General features: G+C 57.0%; 1 protein-coding gene across 1 annotated transcript in view; it reads right to left on the bottom strand.

Moving 5' to 3' along the window:
* The window catches only part of RASGEF1A (RasGEF domain family member 1A), a 33,617-nt gene extending 13,995 nt beyond the window's left edge, over nucleotides 1-19,622 (bottom strand). The window contains exon 1 of the mRNA XM_040485820.1: nucleotides 19,542-19,622. Coding sequence (XP_040341754.1) covers nucleotides 19,542-19,559 — 18 coding nt within the window. The 5' untranslated portion in view covers nucleotides 19,560-19,622. The remainder of the gene's footprint in view (nucleotides 1-19,541) is intronic.
* Nucleotides 19,623-20,283: the final 661 nt, after the last annotated feature.

The following is a 20,283-nucleotide window of genomic DNA, read 5'->3' as shown; positions in this document are numbered from 1 at the left end:
TTATAGCAGCACTATCCACAATAGCCAAAGTATGGAAAGAGCCCAAATGTCCATCGATAGATGAATGGATAAAGAAGATGTGGTATATATATACAATGGAGTTATTACTTGGCAATCAAAAAGAATGAAATCTTGTTATCTGCAACTATGTGGATGGAACTAGAGGGTATTAGAGCAAAATTAGAGAAAGACAAATATATGACTTTACTCACATGAGGACTCTAAGATACAAAACAGACGAACATAAGGAAAGGGAATATAATAATATAATATAAAAACAGGGAGGGGGACACAACATAAGAGACTCTTAAATATGGAGAACAAACAGAGGGTTCCTGGAGGGGTTATGGGAGGCGGGATGGGCTCAATGGGTAAGGGGCATTAAGGAAGCTACACCTGAAATCACTGTTGCACTATAGGCTAACTTGGATGTAAATTTAAAAATAAATAATTTAAAAAAATTTTAAGTATATTTTCAAAGCACAATTTTGCTACAAAACATGAAAAAAAAAAAAAGTGGGCTCCCCAGGCACCCTGACACCCTCAGCTGCTCTTCTGTGCCATTGCTGGCTCCCAAGGGGACCTAAGTGCCAATCCTTCACCTGAGGCCCATGCACTACGGGGGGTCTTCCCTAAGATCACACAGTTCCGGGTTCAAAAGGTGACCCAACGATGGTAACCTTGGTGAGTTGGGCCCCAAGATTCTCGGTCACAGAGATGGCGTTTTCCTAAGCCGCCAGCCCCTCCCATCTCGGGGGCAGCAGGGGCTCCGGTCAGGAGGGGCTATGGGCAGGCATGCTCAAATACTCCACTAACTCTCACGGCCGGTGCCAGATCCCACACAAAGCAAGGCCACCCTGTGTCCAACCTGCAGGGAGACCCACCCCAGTGCTAGGGAGGCTGCCTCGAGCCAGCCTGGGGACTCAGCACCACCCCCTGCTGCCCAAGACGGACCAGCAAGCCAAGGAGGCCAGGGTGCTGAGCTCTGTGCTGGACAGCAGTCCACAGCTGCACCCTGGGGAGCCTCAGCACTCACTGTCACTATGGACAGGTAAGGGACAGAAGTTCAGGGTGGTCACCTGCCCCGGAAGGGTGGGGCCCAGTCCATGTGTCCCAGGCAGCCGCTGGACTGTGCTTCCCCCCGACCCTGGCCAGCCCAGGAGTTATCACACCGTTACTCCCCCAGGGCTCCCTGCCCTCATGGGGACCTCAGTCCTCCAGTGACTGCATCCCACCCACGTCCCGCCCATCACAGCCCAGAAGGCCACAGGAAGGAGCAGCCAGGAGGGGCCCATCTCTTCTGCTTGGGGTGGTGGCCCTTCCTGCAGCATCTGGGCTGAGGACCCCATAACTGGACTCCCCAACTGCACAAGATCCCATATTGCTCACTTTTCAATGACATCAATATAAGTGTACGTAAATGCACAGAAACATGTGGCCGTCCATGACCACACTAGTTACAGAGTTTACTGCAAGGGAGCTGGACAAGGAGGAGACTTCCACTTTCCTTCTACACATTTGTAAACTATTTGGTAACTTTTCTAAATGGCACATCTATTTTGTCAGTGTTAAAGTAACTTTGTTTTTCAGTACAAAGAGGCTGAGTTTTGAGATCAGCAGTTTTTATAAAGGCATGTTAAAGAGGCTGGGCCTGTGAATGGAAGCGGTCACTGCCGCGGGGCACCTTCCAGGCAGGGCCCACAAGGGCTGCGTGGGATGGCCCCAGCGCCTACCCTGCCCTGGGACCCACCCAGAGACGCTGCCTGGGGCTGGGTCTCCAAGACCAGGTGTCCTGCCCACGTGTCCTCCTCTGTCCCCTCCTCTGTGCCCTGAGCCCGTGGGCCTCTCAGAGCCCCTTCTCTGCCCCCACTCAGTCCCTAGCGGAGCCTCCCCCACCAGCCCTGGGCACTGAGGGGGTTCTGGGCTCTGTGCCGAGTGGGCAGGGATTTAGGGCACCCTCAAGTTTGAATCCCACTCTTCAACGGCCAGCTCCTGGCCCCTGGACAAGTGTCCCTAGCCTCAATTTCTCCAGCCATTAAATGGGGATGAGGGCGACCCCTGCTGAGCCCCCTGCTCAGTTCTGCCGGCCACCACCACCTGGCCCCGTGGTCCCTTCTGTTCTTGCCCATGGGCTCCTCCTCCCAATCCCAGCACCAGCAGGCATCGCGATCACTGGCCACACCCCCTGTGTGTCCTCCGCACCCCTCCTCAGGAAAGGGCCCGAGTGGAGCCTCCAGGATACCTGGGCTCCTGTCTCGGTGGGGAACACACAGCAAGCGCAAGCATAATAAGAAACGATACGCTCTGACTACCTCACACGAGCCATCAGGGACACTAATGCCAGCACCAAGTCAGCTCATTAATCCTCACAAGCCTCACAAAACCCGTTATTCTCCATCTGCGGCAGAAGAGGACAAGGCACAGAGAGACTAAGCAACTGGCGCAGCTCACACAGCTAGATTGCCGCAGGGCCAGGATGGCAACGAAGGCCGAAGCCCGGCTCGGCCACTTGCAGCTTGTCAGGATCCTTGACCTCCCAGAGCCTTAATCTCCCCACCTGCGGAATGGGCAGAGGGTGCACTACTTCAGAGATTTGCTGGGAGGATGAAATGGGCACTTGGGTAAAGCATCGCACAGCAGACGTGGGATCACCTCCCCATCCCGGAGGAGCCACGTCCCCAGATACGCCTACTCAGCACCCCACACAGGCCATGTGGGTCGTCTGGGACAAAGGAGCACCGGATTCTTGTAGACACGCAGGCCCCCAGAGGCCTCAGCGAGCCCGGGCCTACACGGATGCTCGAGAGCGGGTGCCAGCGCGTCAGCACCACCGGGGGGCTTGTGGGAGCGCGCTCATCCTGAGCCAGGACTCACCCTTTCTCGGGAGATTTAGATCCTCTTCTAAAGTATCGCCGCTGCTTCGAGTGGGGCCCAACCAGCAGGACCTTCACCTGGCGGCTCACTAAGATGTAGGACCTGGAATCCCAGCCCAGGCCTGCCGGCTCAAGGCTACGTTTCTTCTCTTTTTTTTTTTAATTTTTTTTTAACGTTTTATTTATTTTTGAGACAGAGCATGAACAGCGGAGGGGCAGAGAGAGAGGGAGACACAGAATCGGAAGCAGGCTCCAGGCGGGGCTCGAACTCGCGGACCGCGAGATGGTGACCTGAGCTGAAGTCGGACGCTTAACCAACTGAGCCACCCAGGCGCCCCTCAAGGCTACGTTCCTGAAGACACACTTGTCCCTTTGAGAGCGTTAGCCTGCAGGTGAGCCAGCTTCCCCCAGGTCAGTGCTGCGGCTAGATACCAGAACCACGCGGGTCTTTAAAAAAAACACTTCGTCCAGCCCACCCTCCGCCCCCAACGATACAGATTTAACTGGCCTGGGGTACGGTCCACGCACTGGCGGTTTTTCAGAGTTTTCCAGGTGAATATGGGAGCAGGAGGCACAGGGAGCCCCTCTTCCACCTCTGCTGCCTGTGGCTATGTCCAGACGTGGCTGGAGGCTGTGGACACTGGGAGGAGAGCTCTGGAAGCTTCCTGAGGCCAGGCCCCGGGGGTGGGGAGGATGGAGCTGGGCCAGGCCAGCTTTCCACACCAGCTTCCTCCACACCAGCTCTAGGTCCTGAGACTGGAACCCGCACCTCTGCTCCCAGTCAGCTGGGGCCAACCCGGACTCACACCCAGCCTCCTCCGACTCTCTGCAGCCCCTCCTCTGTTCAGGCAGGAAGGCGAGCACCTTCTAGTTATAGCCGCGCTCAGCTCCCGGTGAGGCAGGTGAAAGCGGTTCACCGTCTCCTGGAAGCTGGGCCTTGAGAGCTTCCCACCTACCTCACAGGGCCAGGTGGGCACAAGGGCAGGCCCACGTGCACAGGTACCCAGGTGCTCCTGCTCAGGGGAGACCCGGCCCTGAGTTTAGAGACAGCAGCCGTGTGCCAGCACTTGCCCATTCCATGCCTGGTTTTACTTGGCTCTCTGGGGGCACCATCTACGGAGGAGGGGAGTCCTGCCTGCCTCTGGGCCCCAAGTCTCAAGGGTGCCGGGGTGCCAGGGGAGAGGCCAGGCCACTGCCCCTCCCAGGCAGAGTGGCGCTTTGGGGGCTGGCGTGGGATGGGGGCAGCAGGGCGGAGAGGCAGAGTCTGAGGGCCCCTTCGCTACCTGCCAGCAGCAGTGTCCCGCAGGCTGGCCTTAGGTGAGGTGAGCCAGGCGGGCAAAGCGCTGGGGCAAAGCAACTGGCCCGGCCCAGCTCCATCCTCCCCGCCCCTCCCCCGGGGCCTGGCCTCAGGAAGCTTCTTCCATCTTCCTGCCCTTTCCCACCACGCCCCCTACCACTTTGTTCCATCCAGCACATCTGTGGCTGCTCCCCAAACAGGAAGTGACTACAGAGCCCCCCCCCCCCCCCCCCGCAGCTGCCGCTGCTTCAGGGCTCACACCTGCTGCCCCTCCACGGTCCAGTAAGGGACACGACCTTGGGGGACCCTCAGCCCCCTGCAACTCCATCCCTAGAATGCTCCTTGTCTGCACCCCCACCCATGACCACCTGCCCACACCCACCAGCGTCCTTTCATGTGGGCTCAGGTCTGGGACTACAGTGCGAGAGTCCAGAGTGGAGTCGGGAGGCACGCACTGTCTCAACGACAATGGGGAAGCCTCTGAGCTGCGCTGAGCCTCAGTTTCCTCCCCTGTCGATTCGGTGTGTAGTTTCTTGTTCCAGGTCCCTGGCAGGGCAGTGGTGAGGGTTATGGAGGCTCATAGGAAAGGAAGGAAGGAGGCTCAAAGGAGGAAATGGAAGCTATCATCCTGTGAGTGGCACCTGATGCCACTGTGGGCCACCACATCTGTGCTTTGCCTCGATGACACCGGAGTGGCCCGGCGCTGGCTGCCGTGGCTTTGAACCCACTACCTCTGGCCTGGGGCCTCACGGCCATCAGCAGACCACACGCCTCCTGCCCTAGGCTGTGGGCTCGCGCTGAGGCCAAGCGCTGTGGATCCATCCAGGCCCTGTGAACAGCTCAGAAGCCAGGGTGTAGCCAGGTTACCCCCCAGAGGCGAACTTGGACCAATGGGACATGGGAGGCAGAGGTAAGCTCCCCTTCCTTACCCCAGATGGACTGTTTGAGATACAGAAGCCTCACAGAGGCTCCGCAAAGACATCAGTGAGACCGACTCCTACAGGAAGGCATCCCCCATATCCATTCACCCCCTCCATCCTTCGTGCTTCCCTGGGACCACACTCCCCAGTAAATGCTGGCACATCCGCTCTGGCTCAGGCTCTGATCTCTACGGAAGCTGGGCTTGGAGGAGAGCATCTGTTTGTCTTGTTCCTGCGCCTCCTTCCCATGCCTACAACAGGCACGCGCCTGTGGCCGACTGTCAGATGAGGACACGGGCCCCTGAACTTCACAGCGAGGGTGTGGGAGTGCAGGAGGGGAGAGCGCATGGAACACGGCTTCCAGCCCAGAGCAAGTGCTCACGCACCAGGCAGTCAGAGTCCAGAAAGTAAACGCTGTTGTCTGGGTTCTGCTCAGCCTGGCTGAGGACTGCTTGCACGTGGTCCTCGATCCCTGGGTACCTTCCCACATCACAGTCTGGAGCTCTGCGTCAGTGCCCCTCAGCCAAAGTACTCAGCTCCTGAGTACTCGCAGCTGCCCCGCGTGTCGCGCGCACACACGCACACGCACATGTTCTAAGGAACACACTGACAAAAGCATCGGCATCGTGGATGCTGCCTGGACGGAGGGCCCAGGAGAAGAGAGAAGCACAGTGAGCACAGTGAGCGGGGCAGACGGTCTCAGAGACCTCGAGAGAATAAGTGTCAAGAACGCAGGCAGCCCCAGGGCCACAAGAGACCTGGCAGAGATGGGGAAAGGGTTTTGAGGGGCTTTCTGTAGAAGATTATGAATCAAATTCCCTTTTGAAGCCTCCTAAGAGACGTTAGCTAGAGATCTGAATGCCGCTCGCTGGCACAGTGCTTTTCGATATGGCCCTAGCAGCAAACTCGGGCCTTGAGGGCTCCACGCCCCTCCATGGGGCAGCAAAACAGAGGAGGGCATCTGTTTCCAGCCACACGAGTGCAAAAGCCAGACGCACCCTGGGAGGGACGCACACATCATACCTTCTGTGACCTGGGACACAGATCTTCTTCTCCAGCTGGGCACAAGATGGCCTTCCCAGACCCTGCACCCCACTCGCATCTCCCCCCGACCTCTCCCAGCCCCTGGGAGCTGTAGCTCTGACGGAGGCCCAGGACCTATTGTGAGCACCCAAATGTGCCCATCGCTCCTCGCCTCCATACGCTGTCATGTCTGCCCAGGCCTGGGTAAGGGCTACACTCCTTCCTGAGTGCTTTTCCTGCTTTCTGTACTGAGACGCCCAGCAAGGCCCGGGGGAACGGGGGTGGGGGGTGGGGGGTCACACCGCCCAATGGTCTTGTAAAACACTCCTACAGCTGATGAGCTGATGTCACAAACAATTTACTTGAACATACTTGAGTAAGGAATATAAGTGACATTGACTCTAGAGAAACATCCAGTTGCTGCAGTAACCGTATGCAGAGGTGTCCGTGTTTGCAACTGTCCCGGCAGTGCTGTGCACCTTCTCATGCCCAGGGTCTGCTCTCATCCGAACTGGCCTTCATCCCTGGCCTCTCAGCCCCAGAGGGAGCCTCCAGTTCACTGCCTCATCCCACAGGTGGCTTTACCCTCCCAGCTCTGAGCAGGAAGGGACTCAGGGCGGCCAGGTGGGGGCAGGAGCCTCATCACAGGAGGGGCCATGGCCTGTCCCACCGCTGGGCGCCCTGGGGCTCTCAGGCCTCCTGGCCTCTGATATCCAGCTACCTGCTCCCAACACCAGCTCTGCCCCACAAGGCATCTTCTGGGAAAGAGGAGGCAGGGCTCAACCCCGACCCAGGGCTTTTGCAGGAAACAAGCACTTCCTTCAGCCCAAGAAGGGACTGACAGAAGACCGCCAAAGATAACTGGCTACCCTCAGCCACAGCCAACTTCACCCCAGTCGATAGTGGGGACGGCAGCCCGTGGAGGGGACGGTATCCTGCATAACAGGACAGGAACAGTGTCAGGCCTCCATTCAACTCTGAAGGAGAAGAACTGGGGCAGGTTCCCAGGGCAGTCAGAACTTTAGGACCTCTTCCAGATCCTGGAGTCTGCAACTCTCGAAATTTCTGAGAAACACAGAAGCAAAAACAAGCTTTCTTTTGACTAACCTTGTTGTACTTCAAGTGTTTGTCATAGGGACTTGGAGGCCGGCCACATGCCGGGCATCACGCGTCTCACTTGATGCAATGCCCCCTAACCCGGCGGGGCAGGGCAGGGGGTGGGGGTGGGGCAGCACAGAGACACCCATTTCTCAGATGAGGACACTGAGTTCACAGCACTTCTATAATGTTGCTCAGGTAGGCAGCGGCGAGTATGTCTGTCCCACAGCCCTGTTCCTTCTCAGGACTGTCACTTCTGCTCACCAGTGTCCCTGTCTGGGGCATGACCCCCTGAGCATCAGATGTAGGCTGAGGCCCTCACCCCGGACACATGGATAAATGCACATTCCCACGGCATTCTGCATATAATTCCAGGGATTGATGGGTTCCCAGAAGCTCATCTATGGTTAAGAATCGCAGCTTCCTAGAAAATGGGGACAAAAATGGCCTTCAGGGCCCATCCTGCACGAGTCCCCAGGGATCTGCCAGGAGGTGGAAGAGGGACCCCGATCGGCCCTTGCCTCTGCCAGGCTTTGCAAGGGGTGCTGCTTTTGGAGGCAGCACATGGGCTTCTATTTTTTAACCTACTCAACAAAAATGAAGCCTATTTTTAGCTCAGCAAGCTGCAGGGCATCACAATTAGCAACTGAAAATTACACATCTTGCCAGTCTCCCCTCTTTTGGCTGGAGGAGAAAGAGAGAGAGAGACAGAGAGACAGAGAGAGACTGGGTGGGGGAAGAGAAAGTGCTCCTGGAGGGAGCTGGGTCCAGCCTGTGATCCCACAATGGTGGGCCACTTAACCAAGAGGGTAGGATTTGGCCGAGATTTCAGAACGAGTGTATTCATGGAGCTATCTTGGGTTACATCCTGGCTCCAGAAAAATCCAGCCTTAGTGGGAGCAGGCAGGAGCCCCACTGGCACTCAGAGGCCGCATCTGGGGAGAAAACCATGCTGGCTACTTGGACCAGGGCCAGCAACAGCCAGGGCTGGGGAGGAGCACGATGGACCCCATCACCCTTCTAGGGCTGTCTGGTTCTCTGAAATCATTTGCACTGGGGTGGGGGAGGAGGTGAGGTATTCCACAGAGCCCTTCCTCCTTGCCCATCCACCCACCCACCCATCCATCCATCCATCTACCCACCCAGCCAGCCAGCCAGCCATCCACCCACCCACCCACAAATGTTAACGAGGACCTGCCTAGACATTGTAGACCCACCAATGAAGGAAACAAGGCTCTCTGTCCCCACTAAGCCCCCACGGAGCAGGCTGTGGCTGCCATGCATGATGATCCATATCTGTGGCTGTGATATTAGAGGTCAGCCGGGGATCAGTGCTCTGGAAGAGAAGCGGGTCAGGAGTGTGGGGACAGAGCAGATGGTAACCTAACCGGGCGGAGAGACAGGCCTCCCTGAGGAGGTGAGGCCTGAGCAGACTTGAAGGAGACTTCTGGAAAGGGAAGAGCACTGTGAGCAGAGGGAAGGGCTGGTGCCAAGGCCTCTGGAGCCTTCCATCCCACTTGCCCCCTGGAGAGTCTTCCCTGGAGCATGTCCTCTTTGCTCATTTCCAAACAAATACTTCCTGATCATCTATCTTTCAGCCATGCGGGGCTGCCGTGGGCGGGGTGCCCTCCCTGCCTTCTCCACTGCCTATGTGGGTCTCCAGGGAGACTCTTCTGGCCTTTGTCCAGGATGAGGCACCCCTTCCAGGAGGCCCTCCTGGGATCCGAAAGTGACCCCCCCCTTGGGGCACAGACCAGGGAGAGGAATTGGCTGAGGGGACCTTCACTTTACACAGCAGGGAATTCTAAGCAGGAGGTTGCAAGGCAAATCTGTGAATGAAACCCTTGTTTCAGTGCATGCCCCCCACCCCGCCCCCAACCACTTCTACAGGATTCCCGGTGCACATGCAAAACCTTCCGGTAAACCTTGAGTGGGTCCTTGGCAGCCGTGAAGATTTTGGCCTACTCTTTGGACCCTCACAAGTCACACCGCCTAAGTGGGGGGCCAGCAGTGGGAGGGGGCTACCCCTGCCGAGAGAAGGCCGTCAGGATGCTGAAGGTGGCCTCGATTCTCCAGAACACTGTGACTCTAAGTTATTAACTTACGAATCTGCCTGCTGGGGGTGGGGGAAGAGTAGGAAGCTGAGTTCGGTGAGTGAACCAAGGGGCCCAACTCACCTACTGGCTCTGCCGCCCACTGGGGAGGGGCGAAGGGAGTGGGGAGAGGTCCAGGAGCCCTCCTGGTGAGGACAGAGGCTCAGGGACTCACATGCGTTGTGTCTGCGTATTCTGTGCCTTGAGGCAACGGCCAGCATCTTGGGGCCTCCTCCCTTCGCCAGCAAAACTAAGGCCTCACCCCCCACTCAAGCAGGACAGGTCAGGTGGCAGAGGCAGTGCCTCCTTCATTTCCCCCATCTTAATCTTAATCTTAATCTTCCCTATCCTGCCATCCTGCTGTTTCCCAACTAGTATCACAGGCCAGAAAATGGCAGCAAAAGCGGGAGGGCCAGCAGTGGGCAGGTCACTTCACCGTAGCCTCTGGAGTCCTATCTTCATTGCTGGGTGCGAGGGGAGGGGGAGAGACCTGCAGGGCCTTCCCTCCCCCCCCCCCTCCTGGATCCCACTAACTGGCCGGAAAACCCTAGTGGGAGAGCCCAGACTAGCTGGGGGAGCTGCGTGCCAGACCCTTGGGCTGGCGGAGGTGGGGGGTGGTTGGGGGCTGGAAGCCCAGAGGGCACAGCGCCCACAGCCAGGGAGTGAGGAGTGGTGGGGGGGTCTGAAGGGAGACAGGGGGAAGAGGGGTGCCCGCCCCAAGCGCAGCCACCTCCCTTCTCCAGGCCTCCCTCCTCTCCCCACTTCTCTGATAACACCTGTTATTCGTGACAAGCTCAGTGTCCCCGCCTCCTCACCTCCCCTTCCCACTCCAATGCCTTGGAGCTGGAGCTGCACCCCTGCACTGGGCATTCAAACCATCTCAGGCAGTCTCCATCCCCACTAGGGGCCACGTGGCACTGGCAGCTGCCCAGGGACCTGCCAGTGGCCGCAGGTCCCTCGGGGCATCATCTGCAAAGGGCACAGGTCACACCTGCTTGAGAGAGTCTGTGTTTGCAGCCCACAGTCACTTCCAGAGATTCTGGTGGGTGCAAGAGCTTCCAGGAGCCAGGACGCTGCAAGCCATATGTCACCCCAGCCCCCCAGTAACCCCAGGCCTGCCCTCTGGCTTAGGGGGTTGGATCCTGGGCCACTGGGGAGCAGACCTGCTACCCATTCGTCTCTGGCTCCCCCAGCCCCAGGAATGAAGGACCACCCACCACAGCAGAAGGGCGTGAGCAGCCCCCAGCCGGAATTCAGGTACTCCTAAGGCAGGAACCTCCTTCCTGGGGGCTGTCCTCCCCTCCTCAAACCCCAGCCCTCAGATCTCCCTAACTTGGAGTTGATATGTGTCTCCCTTAAGCACCAGAGAGCTCTGGTCCTGTCCGCTGGGGCCACACGCTGCAGATACTTGGGGTCTGGCTGCAAGCATGAGCTGGGGGTCCAGGACACTGGCAGCTGGAGCCCCACCCTCCTCTGTAAAACACCGGCACCTCTAGCACCTGTTTCAGCAGGTGGTAGCAAGCGCGCCATGAGGCCACCATGCTCGGGACATGCTCAGTACTCGCTGGTTTGGGTGGACTTGTCAGTTACCCGCTTCCTTCCTGACACAGATTGTGGGGCCTGGTGCTGACCTCTCCCTGATCTCACCTCTCCCTCTCACCTCCCCATGCCCAGGTCAGCCAGTAGGCCCCTCCTGCACACAGGAAGAAAATGGAGAGAAGCTACCCCCTGCTTCCAGGCAGGCAGACCCATTGACTTGGCTGCGCTGCCCTGCCCTGGCCTGAGGGGGCTCTGAGCTGGCTCTGGCCTCGGGGGCGGCTGCTTGGCCCCTGCCCAGGGTGGGAAGTGACAGGGGTGACACGCCCCTGTGGACAGGTCCTCATCCCTCCTCCCTCTGCACCCCCATGGACTTTCTATCACGGAAGTCCTTGGGAGGACATGGCCTGCCCCCTCCCCGCAGGTCGGGCCAGGGAGCACCCTGCAGCTCCCACCTCTGGATCCTCCCAGCCGGGTGGGCATCTGGAGCTCCTGGAGGACAACGAGTGACATTCCCTACATAAACCAAGCTTCAAGAAATCACCTTCACAGATGCCCTGAGGAAGGGCTATATTTACCTCGGCGGACCCTCTGGGCTTGGCAGGCCGGTCCTGGGGCCCTGGGGCCCGGTGGAGGCCTGCAGGCCGGACCCCTGCCAGGAGGCGGCTGCCATGGGAACCAGAGCGAGGCAGCACCTCGCGCGCGGGGCGCCTCCTCGACAAAGGCCCGGCCTAGGGAGCGATGCTGATAATTAAAGCTTTGTTACGGACGCATGATTCATTTTTCTCCCTCCGGATTCCTTCCTAGCACCAAATACTATTCGAATTGACTGGAAGAATCTTGCCGTCTCCTCTTCACACTCCAAAGTACAAATTCCGCCGAGCCCGGCTGTTTTCCTCATTTTTTTCCTCCTTCTTTTCTCCCTTTCTGTCCAGTCAGCTTCTTCTGGTGGCTGCTCAAGGGACAGAATGTCATTGTCCACCAATAACCGTCCCATTATTGAGGCTGGAGAGGCCCAAGGACAGAGCAGGTAGGATTTCAGAGAATCCCTGCCCTTTCCCGCAGGGCGGCGGCTGGCATGCTGGCTTCCCACTCAGGCCACTCGGGCCCCGCGTTCCCCGCCCCTTCCCCTCTGGCCTCCGGCCCTCTTGGGCCGACTCCACCAGATTCCACAGGGGTCACCCCAGCACTTCTGCACGTGGGCGGGCGACTTGGCCTCCTGGAGGCTGAGCGGGGCACAGGCTGGGACAGGAGAGAGTGCAAACGGAGATAAACTTGGGAGCCAGTCCTGTCATTTCTGGGAGCCCACTCAATGTGCCCCGAAGGAGGAGAGCTGGGGGACCGGGTCACAGACCCCCACCTCGCCTGAAATCACCCTCTAGGGCCCCCTTTCTATGTGGAGGGTCCACTTGCGGGGCTGCTACTCAGAGCCTGCATAGTCACTAGAGAGAGCTCCAGCCATCAGGCAGGAAGAGCCCAGGCTCCAGGAGGGAATGGGACAGTGAGGGGACCGCATCAGAGTTGGGGGTCTTTGAGAGGCAGGGAGTCTGGGCCCCTCAGAATGGATGGGTGCGGTGGGGTACAGGCCACGGCTCAGACCTTTCAGGAGTGAGTGCCAGCCTCCACCTCCGAGGCTGCCTGGGATTGCTGGGGTATGGAAAAAAAAAAAAAGAACACACAGTTCCTTTATTTTTAAATGACATCTAATTAGGCTGAGCAATGATTTTCCTTTGTGTTTAAAAACAAATAAAAATCAATTTTCTTTGCTTGAATTGTCATCCTCTGGGCAAACGCCCAGAGTGACACCCCTGGGACCCCGCTGTGCTCCAGGAGCAGGAAGGTTCTGTGCCCCAGCCTCTCTGGTGGGCCAGGGAACCACGGCCTTGGCCAGGGGCCACAGCGTCTCAGAAAGACCAAGGCACATGTCTTGACCCTCCAACAAAAAGCTCTCACTTCCTGTGGCCACTCCCTGGACACAGCAGCTTTCCCGCCACACACCCTGTATCCCCTAGGCTGGGGGCTCATGACCAAGTAGCCAGAACCTGGCCAGCCCCCAGGAGTAGGAGTGGCACCGCTGCCTCTACCCGTCCCCAGGGCAGCACGCTTGCCCACACAAGGCACTTGCTGCTAGCCAGGCAGCCACTGTCCCATTCTCCAGATGAAGGAACAAAGGCTGAAAGGGTGTAAGTCATCAGCCCAGACCTTACAGACCCAAAGTGGAGGGCTGAGATTTGAAGCCTGGTGGGTGTAACCACCATGATCCGGCATAAACCCTAGAGCCACCCTCATGGGCTCAGGAGAAGGGAAGGCAGGTGCGTGACAAAGGCAGGTGGGAGCCAGCCCGGCCCCTGCGAGATGGACACCGCCCGGCCCACATGGAGCCACCTGCTTGGAGTGTGCGCAAAGGGGCCCGATGAACTCAGCACCGCGGCGGTGTCGGCAGGGGGGAGGGTGCCCGGCCAGGGCCCGAGGGCCAGCCACAGATGTGCCCCCAGAGTCCCCAGAGAGACATGTACGGGTGACAGAATGTTGTGGACACAACGCAACAGCCGAATATTAATAAACAAAGGATGAACCAAAAGTCTACCCGCTTGATTAAAAAACTTCCCTAAAACATGTTTTTGCTAAAGAAGGAATGAAAACTGCAATTACAGGGCCTCCTACGTGACTCGGTCAGTTAAGCTCCCAACTCTTGATTTCGGCTCAGATCATGATCTCACGGTTGTGAGACTGAGCCCCACGTCTTGCGATTCTCTCTCTCTCCCTCTCTCTCTCTCTCTGCACCCCTCTCTCTTTCAAAAATAAATAAATAAAAGCTTTAAAAAAAAAAACCCTCCAATTACAGATACATTAGAGAAATAACCCTTATAAAAAAAAAAAAAAAGTCCTCATGAAATTTGATACGTCCAAAGCTATACTCAGAGAAAAATTCATACACTTCAATCTATTTTAAGTAAACCAGAAACAACGAAAATGAACTAAGATTCAAAAAGAGCTTCTCAACAAGCAGACCTGCGGCAAAGTAAACTGGAAGAAGGAATTACTAAAAGCGTATTTAACGAAAGAGAGTGGAATTTGCTGGTTGAATTTAATAGCTGATTTTCTTTAGAAACCACAAAATAAAAAGGTAAACCTCTGGCAGTGCTAATCAACAAAAGGGTGGAAGAAAGGGAGGGAGGAAGGAAAGCAGGAGGTGGGGGCGGGGGGAGAGAGGAAATCTAAAATGCAGCTCCTAAGAATGAAAATGGGAATCTGGCCACAGACAGGGACAAGAAACTTTAAAAGAATCGACTCTAGGGGCGCCTGGGTGGTGCAGTCGGTTAAGCGTCCGACTTCAGCCAGGTCACGATCTCTCGGTCTGTGAGTTTGAGCCCCGCGTCAGGCTCTGGGCGGATGGCTCAGAGCCTGGAGCCTGTTTCCGATTCTGTGTCTCCCTCTCTCTTTGCCCCTCCCCCATTCATGCTCTGTCTCTCTCTGTCCCAAAAATAAATAAATGTTGAAAAAAAAAAATTAAAAAAAAAAAAAAGAATCGACTCTATAAATCTGTGCTAAAAGATCCGAAAGCATTTTGAACTGAGATATTATTTAGAAAATATAAATAACCAAAATAGACTAAAAACGCTTAAAACCCCCAAAGACCAATAACCATGGTGCAAATTAAGGTAAGCTGACAGCCAACCAGACCTTAGGGAAAAATTAAACCAACTCCTAGCTGAGACAGTTTCTAAAATGAATTATTTCAAGCCTTGGAGAATAAAATAATTTTATACGATATTTAAAGTATTTCAACTACACAATTCATATTGAAAGACTTTCCTATTCATTTTACGAAGCTGACACAACCATGATTTATAAATGTGACAAATATGTCCTGTAATAGAAAGTACATATAAATTCTTACTTATGAATATAGATGAAAAATACCCTAAGCAACTTATCAGTCGAATGAACCTAGAAGCATTTTAAAGCACAATTGACTCTGACCCAGTGGGATTTATTCCAGAAACATGAGGATGATTTAGCTCAGAAAAGCTAGTAAGTCAACACATTAATAGGTCCGAGGAGGAAAGGAATTTGATGATCTTGCTAGATACAGGAAAGCTTTCAATGAAATTTAATATCCATTCTTGGTGAACACTCTCGGCAATTAATGCAGAGGAGCATACTGTTCATGATGAAGAGTATCTATTGAAATTTAGGGCCAATTTCAGAGTTAGTAAAAACATTAGAGGCCTTCTCATTAAAATGAAGATCAAGCCAAGGACAACTGCGATTATTTAATGTTGCTTTGGACCTTTCAGAAAACACAATATGATAAGAAAATAAATAAAAGATACATTAGAAAGGAAGAGGCAGAATGCTCCTTATGTGCAGGTAATATGATTAATCTCTTAGGTTTTCTAGGAAGCCACACTGAAAATCTGCTCAAACTAATAAGAGGGTTCAACTACCAATTACTTAACATACATTTTTAAAAAATAGTTTACCTATCTACCTCTCCCTGGTACAAGTGTCCCTAACCCCAAAGATATCCCCACTCAGTCTATGTGGAGCAGGTGCTGTGACATTCGTTCCAGCGGCAGCAGTAGGGAGAGGTGTGTGTGAGCACGCCCAGGTGCCCTGGGACCTGCCACCTCGGCAGGTGTCCCAGCCTTTGGCCAGGGACACAATGTCCACCCAAGTCAGCCGTCTGGCCCACAGCCTGCTTTCCTGGCCACACACCCATGACACTGCACCATTGTGCCCTCTGGGCTGGGCGCTGCCCGTTTCCACCCTCCTCTGGGACCCTGCCAGCCCTCTTCTAAGGATGTTGCTCACAGCCCTGCTGCTCACAGGAAGGCCAGGCTCTGGGATGAATGTCACCTCCTCCTGCCTCCTGGTGCTGCTGCAGCCTTACTTGGAGCCTCGGCTTCCACTTGTGTCACTGGTACAGCGACCTCCTGAGGGTTAAGGGAGACCCATGAGCTGGCCCCCAGGTCCTCTGACTCATACCTGCCAGCCCCACCTCAGGCAGGGGCGGCTAGTACGGCAGCCACACTGACATTTGGGAAATGCCGTGGGCTTGGCCCCAGCCAGGCAGGCGGGTGTGAGCAGCACGGCGAGGGCAGGGTTATTCCACCGGAGGCAGAGGTGCAGGGCAGTGGGTTTGTCAGAGAAACCCTGCCTATTATGACAAGGAGACCACAGGGCCAGAAGCTGCAGGACTCCAGAGGGGGGAGGGCAAAGAACCCCAGTAAAGGCCCCTGGCTGCCCTCCTTCTCCTGAGACCCCAAGACTCCGGTGCCTTCGGCCACACGCTCTCACCCGACTGCTCACCCCACGGCCCCTCAACCTGTCTGCCTCTGGGATTCCCCACAGGGACCAACCGGCCCTGAACCTGGCACAGTGGAGGCATCCTGGTCTGGGAGCCAGTTCTGCCCCTGACCTCCGGGCTGAACTCAGGTAAGCCAAGACCCCGTGGGCCTCAGTTTCCGCATGTGTAAAACAAGGAGACAGAACTGAGCAGTCTCCACAGGCCATTTCCAGCCCTCATATTTGTTCCTTCCTTCCCTCACTTAGTCAGTCAACAAACATCCATGAAGTCCTACTGACCTGTGCCGCACCCTTGGAAATGGAAGAACCCACGGACCTCAGCATCTGCCAGGGCAGACAGATGTAACACCACAGAGCAGTACGAGCAACTCAGGACCAGGGTCCGTGCCAGATACCAAGGAAGCACAAGGGTGGGGGGACTAACTCTGTAGAAAGAAGTTAAGGAGGGCTTCCTGGAGGAGGTGATTTTGAGATGGGCTTCCAAGGATGACCAGAGGTTTTCCAGCAGCTTAGGAGAAGAGCAAGGAGATACAACTGCTCTCCTGACCGACACAGCCCTCCTCTGTTCACTCACCAGTGGCTGCCCCGGAGGGTGAGGTCCAAGAAGCCCCGAGGTACGGAGGGTGCAGACAGCTTCCACAGATACAGCTCCAACACAGGCTGTGTCATTCCTGAGCAAAACCCTACCCATTCCCCCCAGCAGCCCTCCGTACCACCCAGCCCTTGAAGACAGCACCACTGTGGTCCTGTGCTTGGTGGGTACAGGACCTGCCAGCAGTGCTGAACACAGTGCTCTTGCACCCTGGCCAGCCCCCTGGCCCACAGCAGCCAGGTCAACACAAGATTCTGCAGCTCCCTCAGTCCGTCCTGCTGCCCCTGGTGAAGTTCACACAAAGGGTCCCCGGCCCAGCAGGCAGGCCCAGCAAGACGGTGGTGTGGTGCCTGGGGCAGCAGGGGCCCAGGACCAGGCTGTCCTGAGCCAGCAGGCACAGGGGTAGCAGTGTGGCCAGGGGGCAGCAAGGGACCCACAGGGTAGGGCAAGCTGGGGCTCCAAATTAGCACTCTGCGCCAGACCTCTGCCCACGCGCGCTCTCTCTCTCGCCTGCCCACCCCATTGCTAGGTGACCTCTCCCCAGGGGATGTCAAACTGTTGCTGCCTCTTGCCCACCCCCCACCATTCCACCTGCATCCCTTCCCACCTCTCGCTGAGACCAATGCCCTCCTTCCTGGAGTCAGCCTGCCTCTCCCCGTCTCCAGCACCACATCTCAGCCACGAGCAAGGCCTCTTGCTCTAATTCAGAGAGTGTCCGCATCGGCCCTTCTCTCCCCCACCCCTGCCTCCCTGGTCTGAGCTCCTGGGCCACTGTGCTGGCCCCACTGTCCTCTCCCTCTCACCTGCTCTGCTCCTGACATCCAGCCTCCGGTCGGCCTCTGGACATGCAGGCCTCTTCAAAGCCCCGCCTGGTGTTGTCCTGGTGTGCCCCTCCACTCCCATTGCCATCTACCTCCTTCCCTGCCCTCTCTCAGGTCCTCATGCACACGTCACACATGCAGAGACCTCCCCTAACTGTCCTACCCAAGGTACAAACAGCACCCCCTCAGTGGTGGTCACTACACTGGGCCCTACCTGCCAGGCCAAGCAGGCTTGTCACTATTGGTCCTAGTGAGACTGAGTGAGGCCACATGACTCGTCCGGCTCAAGAGCAGCAAGGAGAAGTAACAGGTGGCGCTCTGTGCTGGGGCATTAAAATACTAGTGCCGGAGACCGTCTCCCCCTCTGCCACGGAACCTATCAGCCTGAGGCCTTGAGTGAAGAAGGCTTGGAGCAGAGTCCAATTTGCCTTGTGTTGTTAAAAGCCACTGGATTCCGTGGGTTTGGTTTTTTTTTTTTTTTGTTTCTGCAGATAACCTAAACTATTCTGACTGATGTTCCCGCCCTAGATCCTATTCCTCTTTCTTGCTTCACTTTTTCTCTTTATCACTTAACCACCATGCAACATTCCATATTGTATTTAAGTTTTTCCTAAGTTTATTTTTTTTTTAAGAAATCTCTACACCTGAACACGGGGCTTGAACCCACGACCCCGAGATCAAGAGTTGCACACTCTTCTAACCGAGCCAGCCAGGTGCCACTCACATTGCATTTATTGACGGGGCTTTCTCCCCATCCTCAAGCGCTAGAAGGTGAGCTCTATGAGGACAGTGACTGTCGTGTGTTTGGTCCCCTGCTGAATTCACAGTACCCGCACACAACAAGTGTTTAATCAATTCACCAAATAGGTGAATTAACGAAGCAACAAATGAGTCCTGTATCTTTGGCACAGCCAGGGCCAGCCAGCTCAGCTGAGGCCCTCTTCCGTGCCCTCACCCACACTGGGCCTGAGCTCCCAGGTCTGTGCGGTCAGCTACACGCTGAGGGGGCTTGGGACAGCGACAGCACCCTGTACCTGAATCACACCGCCAGTCCATCTCAAAGCGTGGCTTCTAACAAAGAGCCACAGAAATGCATCACATTGCCTCATGCTCAGGATTAAGTCTCAGTTCCCTACCTGAGCCATCCAGAAAGGAAGCTGCCCCTCACCTTGGAGCCCAAGCTCCTTGAAGCCCCTCCCCCCCGCCCTAGCTCAGTCTCCTTAAATACGCAGGCATTCATGTGCCCACACAGGCACAACCCTGCCCCCATACACACCTCTCCCTCCTCCTCTCCCGCTCTCACTCCCCATATATAAACATGCCTGCATTTTCGCATACTCTCACTCTCGCCCACACATGGCACACACACAGACACACCTCCCACGTACCCACTTCATCACAGACCTCCTCCTCTCCCCCACCTCCTCCAGGGCAAACAGGTGGTTCTGTGCCCGTCAAGCCTGGGAAAGGATTCAGGGTCGTCCTGGCTCTAACAAGCCTGCCTGCCAGTCCCACCCAGGGCAGCCATCCCGCTCCTTGCCTTGCTGCCGGGGGTGCTGTCTCCTGCCTCTCTGGCCCTGTTCACACCACAGGGGCCCCCACTAGGTTTGCAGGAACCCCCCCAGCCATAGATGATCATTGGCATCAGCAAGCCATACCCGAAAGAGGGCAGCGGCAGCCTGAGCCACCCACGGGTTCTGAGCCCTGGGCGCCGCCCACCTGGCAGCAGGTGCCCCACTGCGGACACGCAGAGGGAGTGGTTCCCAAGGGCAGCCTCCTTCTGAGCCGAGCCAGGCCACAGATGTTCCGGATAGTCTCACTAGTTGCCGAAGGTCAGCGCCTCTTCCCGAGCTCTCGGCGGCGCAAGAACCCCCTGCCCCCGGTCTTGCTGCAACCAAGGGGTTGCCTTGCGTGCTCACCCACGTCGCCGCCTCGCGACCCGCTGCCCCGCACCTGCCACGTGCCGCATCCCTACCTGGAGCTCCAGAAACATCCTGGCTGCCTACACCCCGCGCCGTGCCCTGGCGCTGCAAGCGCCCCGCGTGCGGCCGTTCCTCTCCTAGAGCGCCCGGGAAGCTCCCGCCCCCCGACCCCGCCCGCGGGCTTCTCCATACCCGCTGCCCTCCGGCTCGCAGCCTCCTGAGGGGCGGGGCGGGGCGGGGCGGGGCAGGGCGGGGCGGGGCCGGGGGCGGGGAAAGCGGAGGGGCTGGGTGGGGCCGAGGACCTCTTGGCCCTGCCAAAAATGGGGCGGAACCTGGGCCGCGGGCGGGGCCGGGAGGGCGGGGGCGCCGGGAGTGGGGCGTGGCGCGGCGCGGCGGGGCGGGGAAGGGGAGAGGGCCTGGCGGGTCGCCGCTGGGAGGGTGGTGGGGAAGGGACGGGGGTAGGGGCACCGCGAGGGGCGCGGCGGGGTCAGCTCGCGCGGGCCTGGCGCTGGGTTTCGGGCGCGGAGCGAGGCATCAGTCGGGCGGCCGCACCAGCGCGTCGGTGCTGGGTGGCGCCGGTGTGCCACCGCGCGAAGCGGTGCTCTTGTGGGTCCAGACTCCGTGCGGGACGCGAGCAGTGTTGGTGAGATCCCGCTCCCGGAAGGCCCCACTGGAACCCCATCTCCTCCCTTTGAGCCTCTCCGCGACCTTTGCGACCTCACCTCATCGTAGATATTCACTACAGAGCTACGGCAGGTGCTCGGCCAGCACTTGGCTTGAGTGCTTCCCCTGACG

The sequence above is a fragment of the Herpailurus yagouaroundi genome, unplaced genomic scaffold, assembly GCF_014898765.1.
Source record: "Herpailurus yagouaroundi ecotype Mexico unplaced genomic scaffold, PumYag 163, whole genome shotgun sequence".
NCBI lineage: Eukaryota > Metazoa > Chordata > Mammalia > Carnivora > Felidae > Herpailurus > Herpailurus yagouaroundi.
Note: the sequence above shows the minus strand (reverse complement) of the source record. Positions and strands in the feature narration are given on the sequence as shown.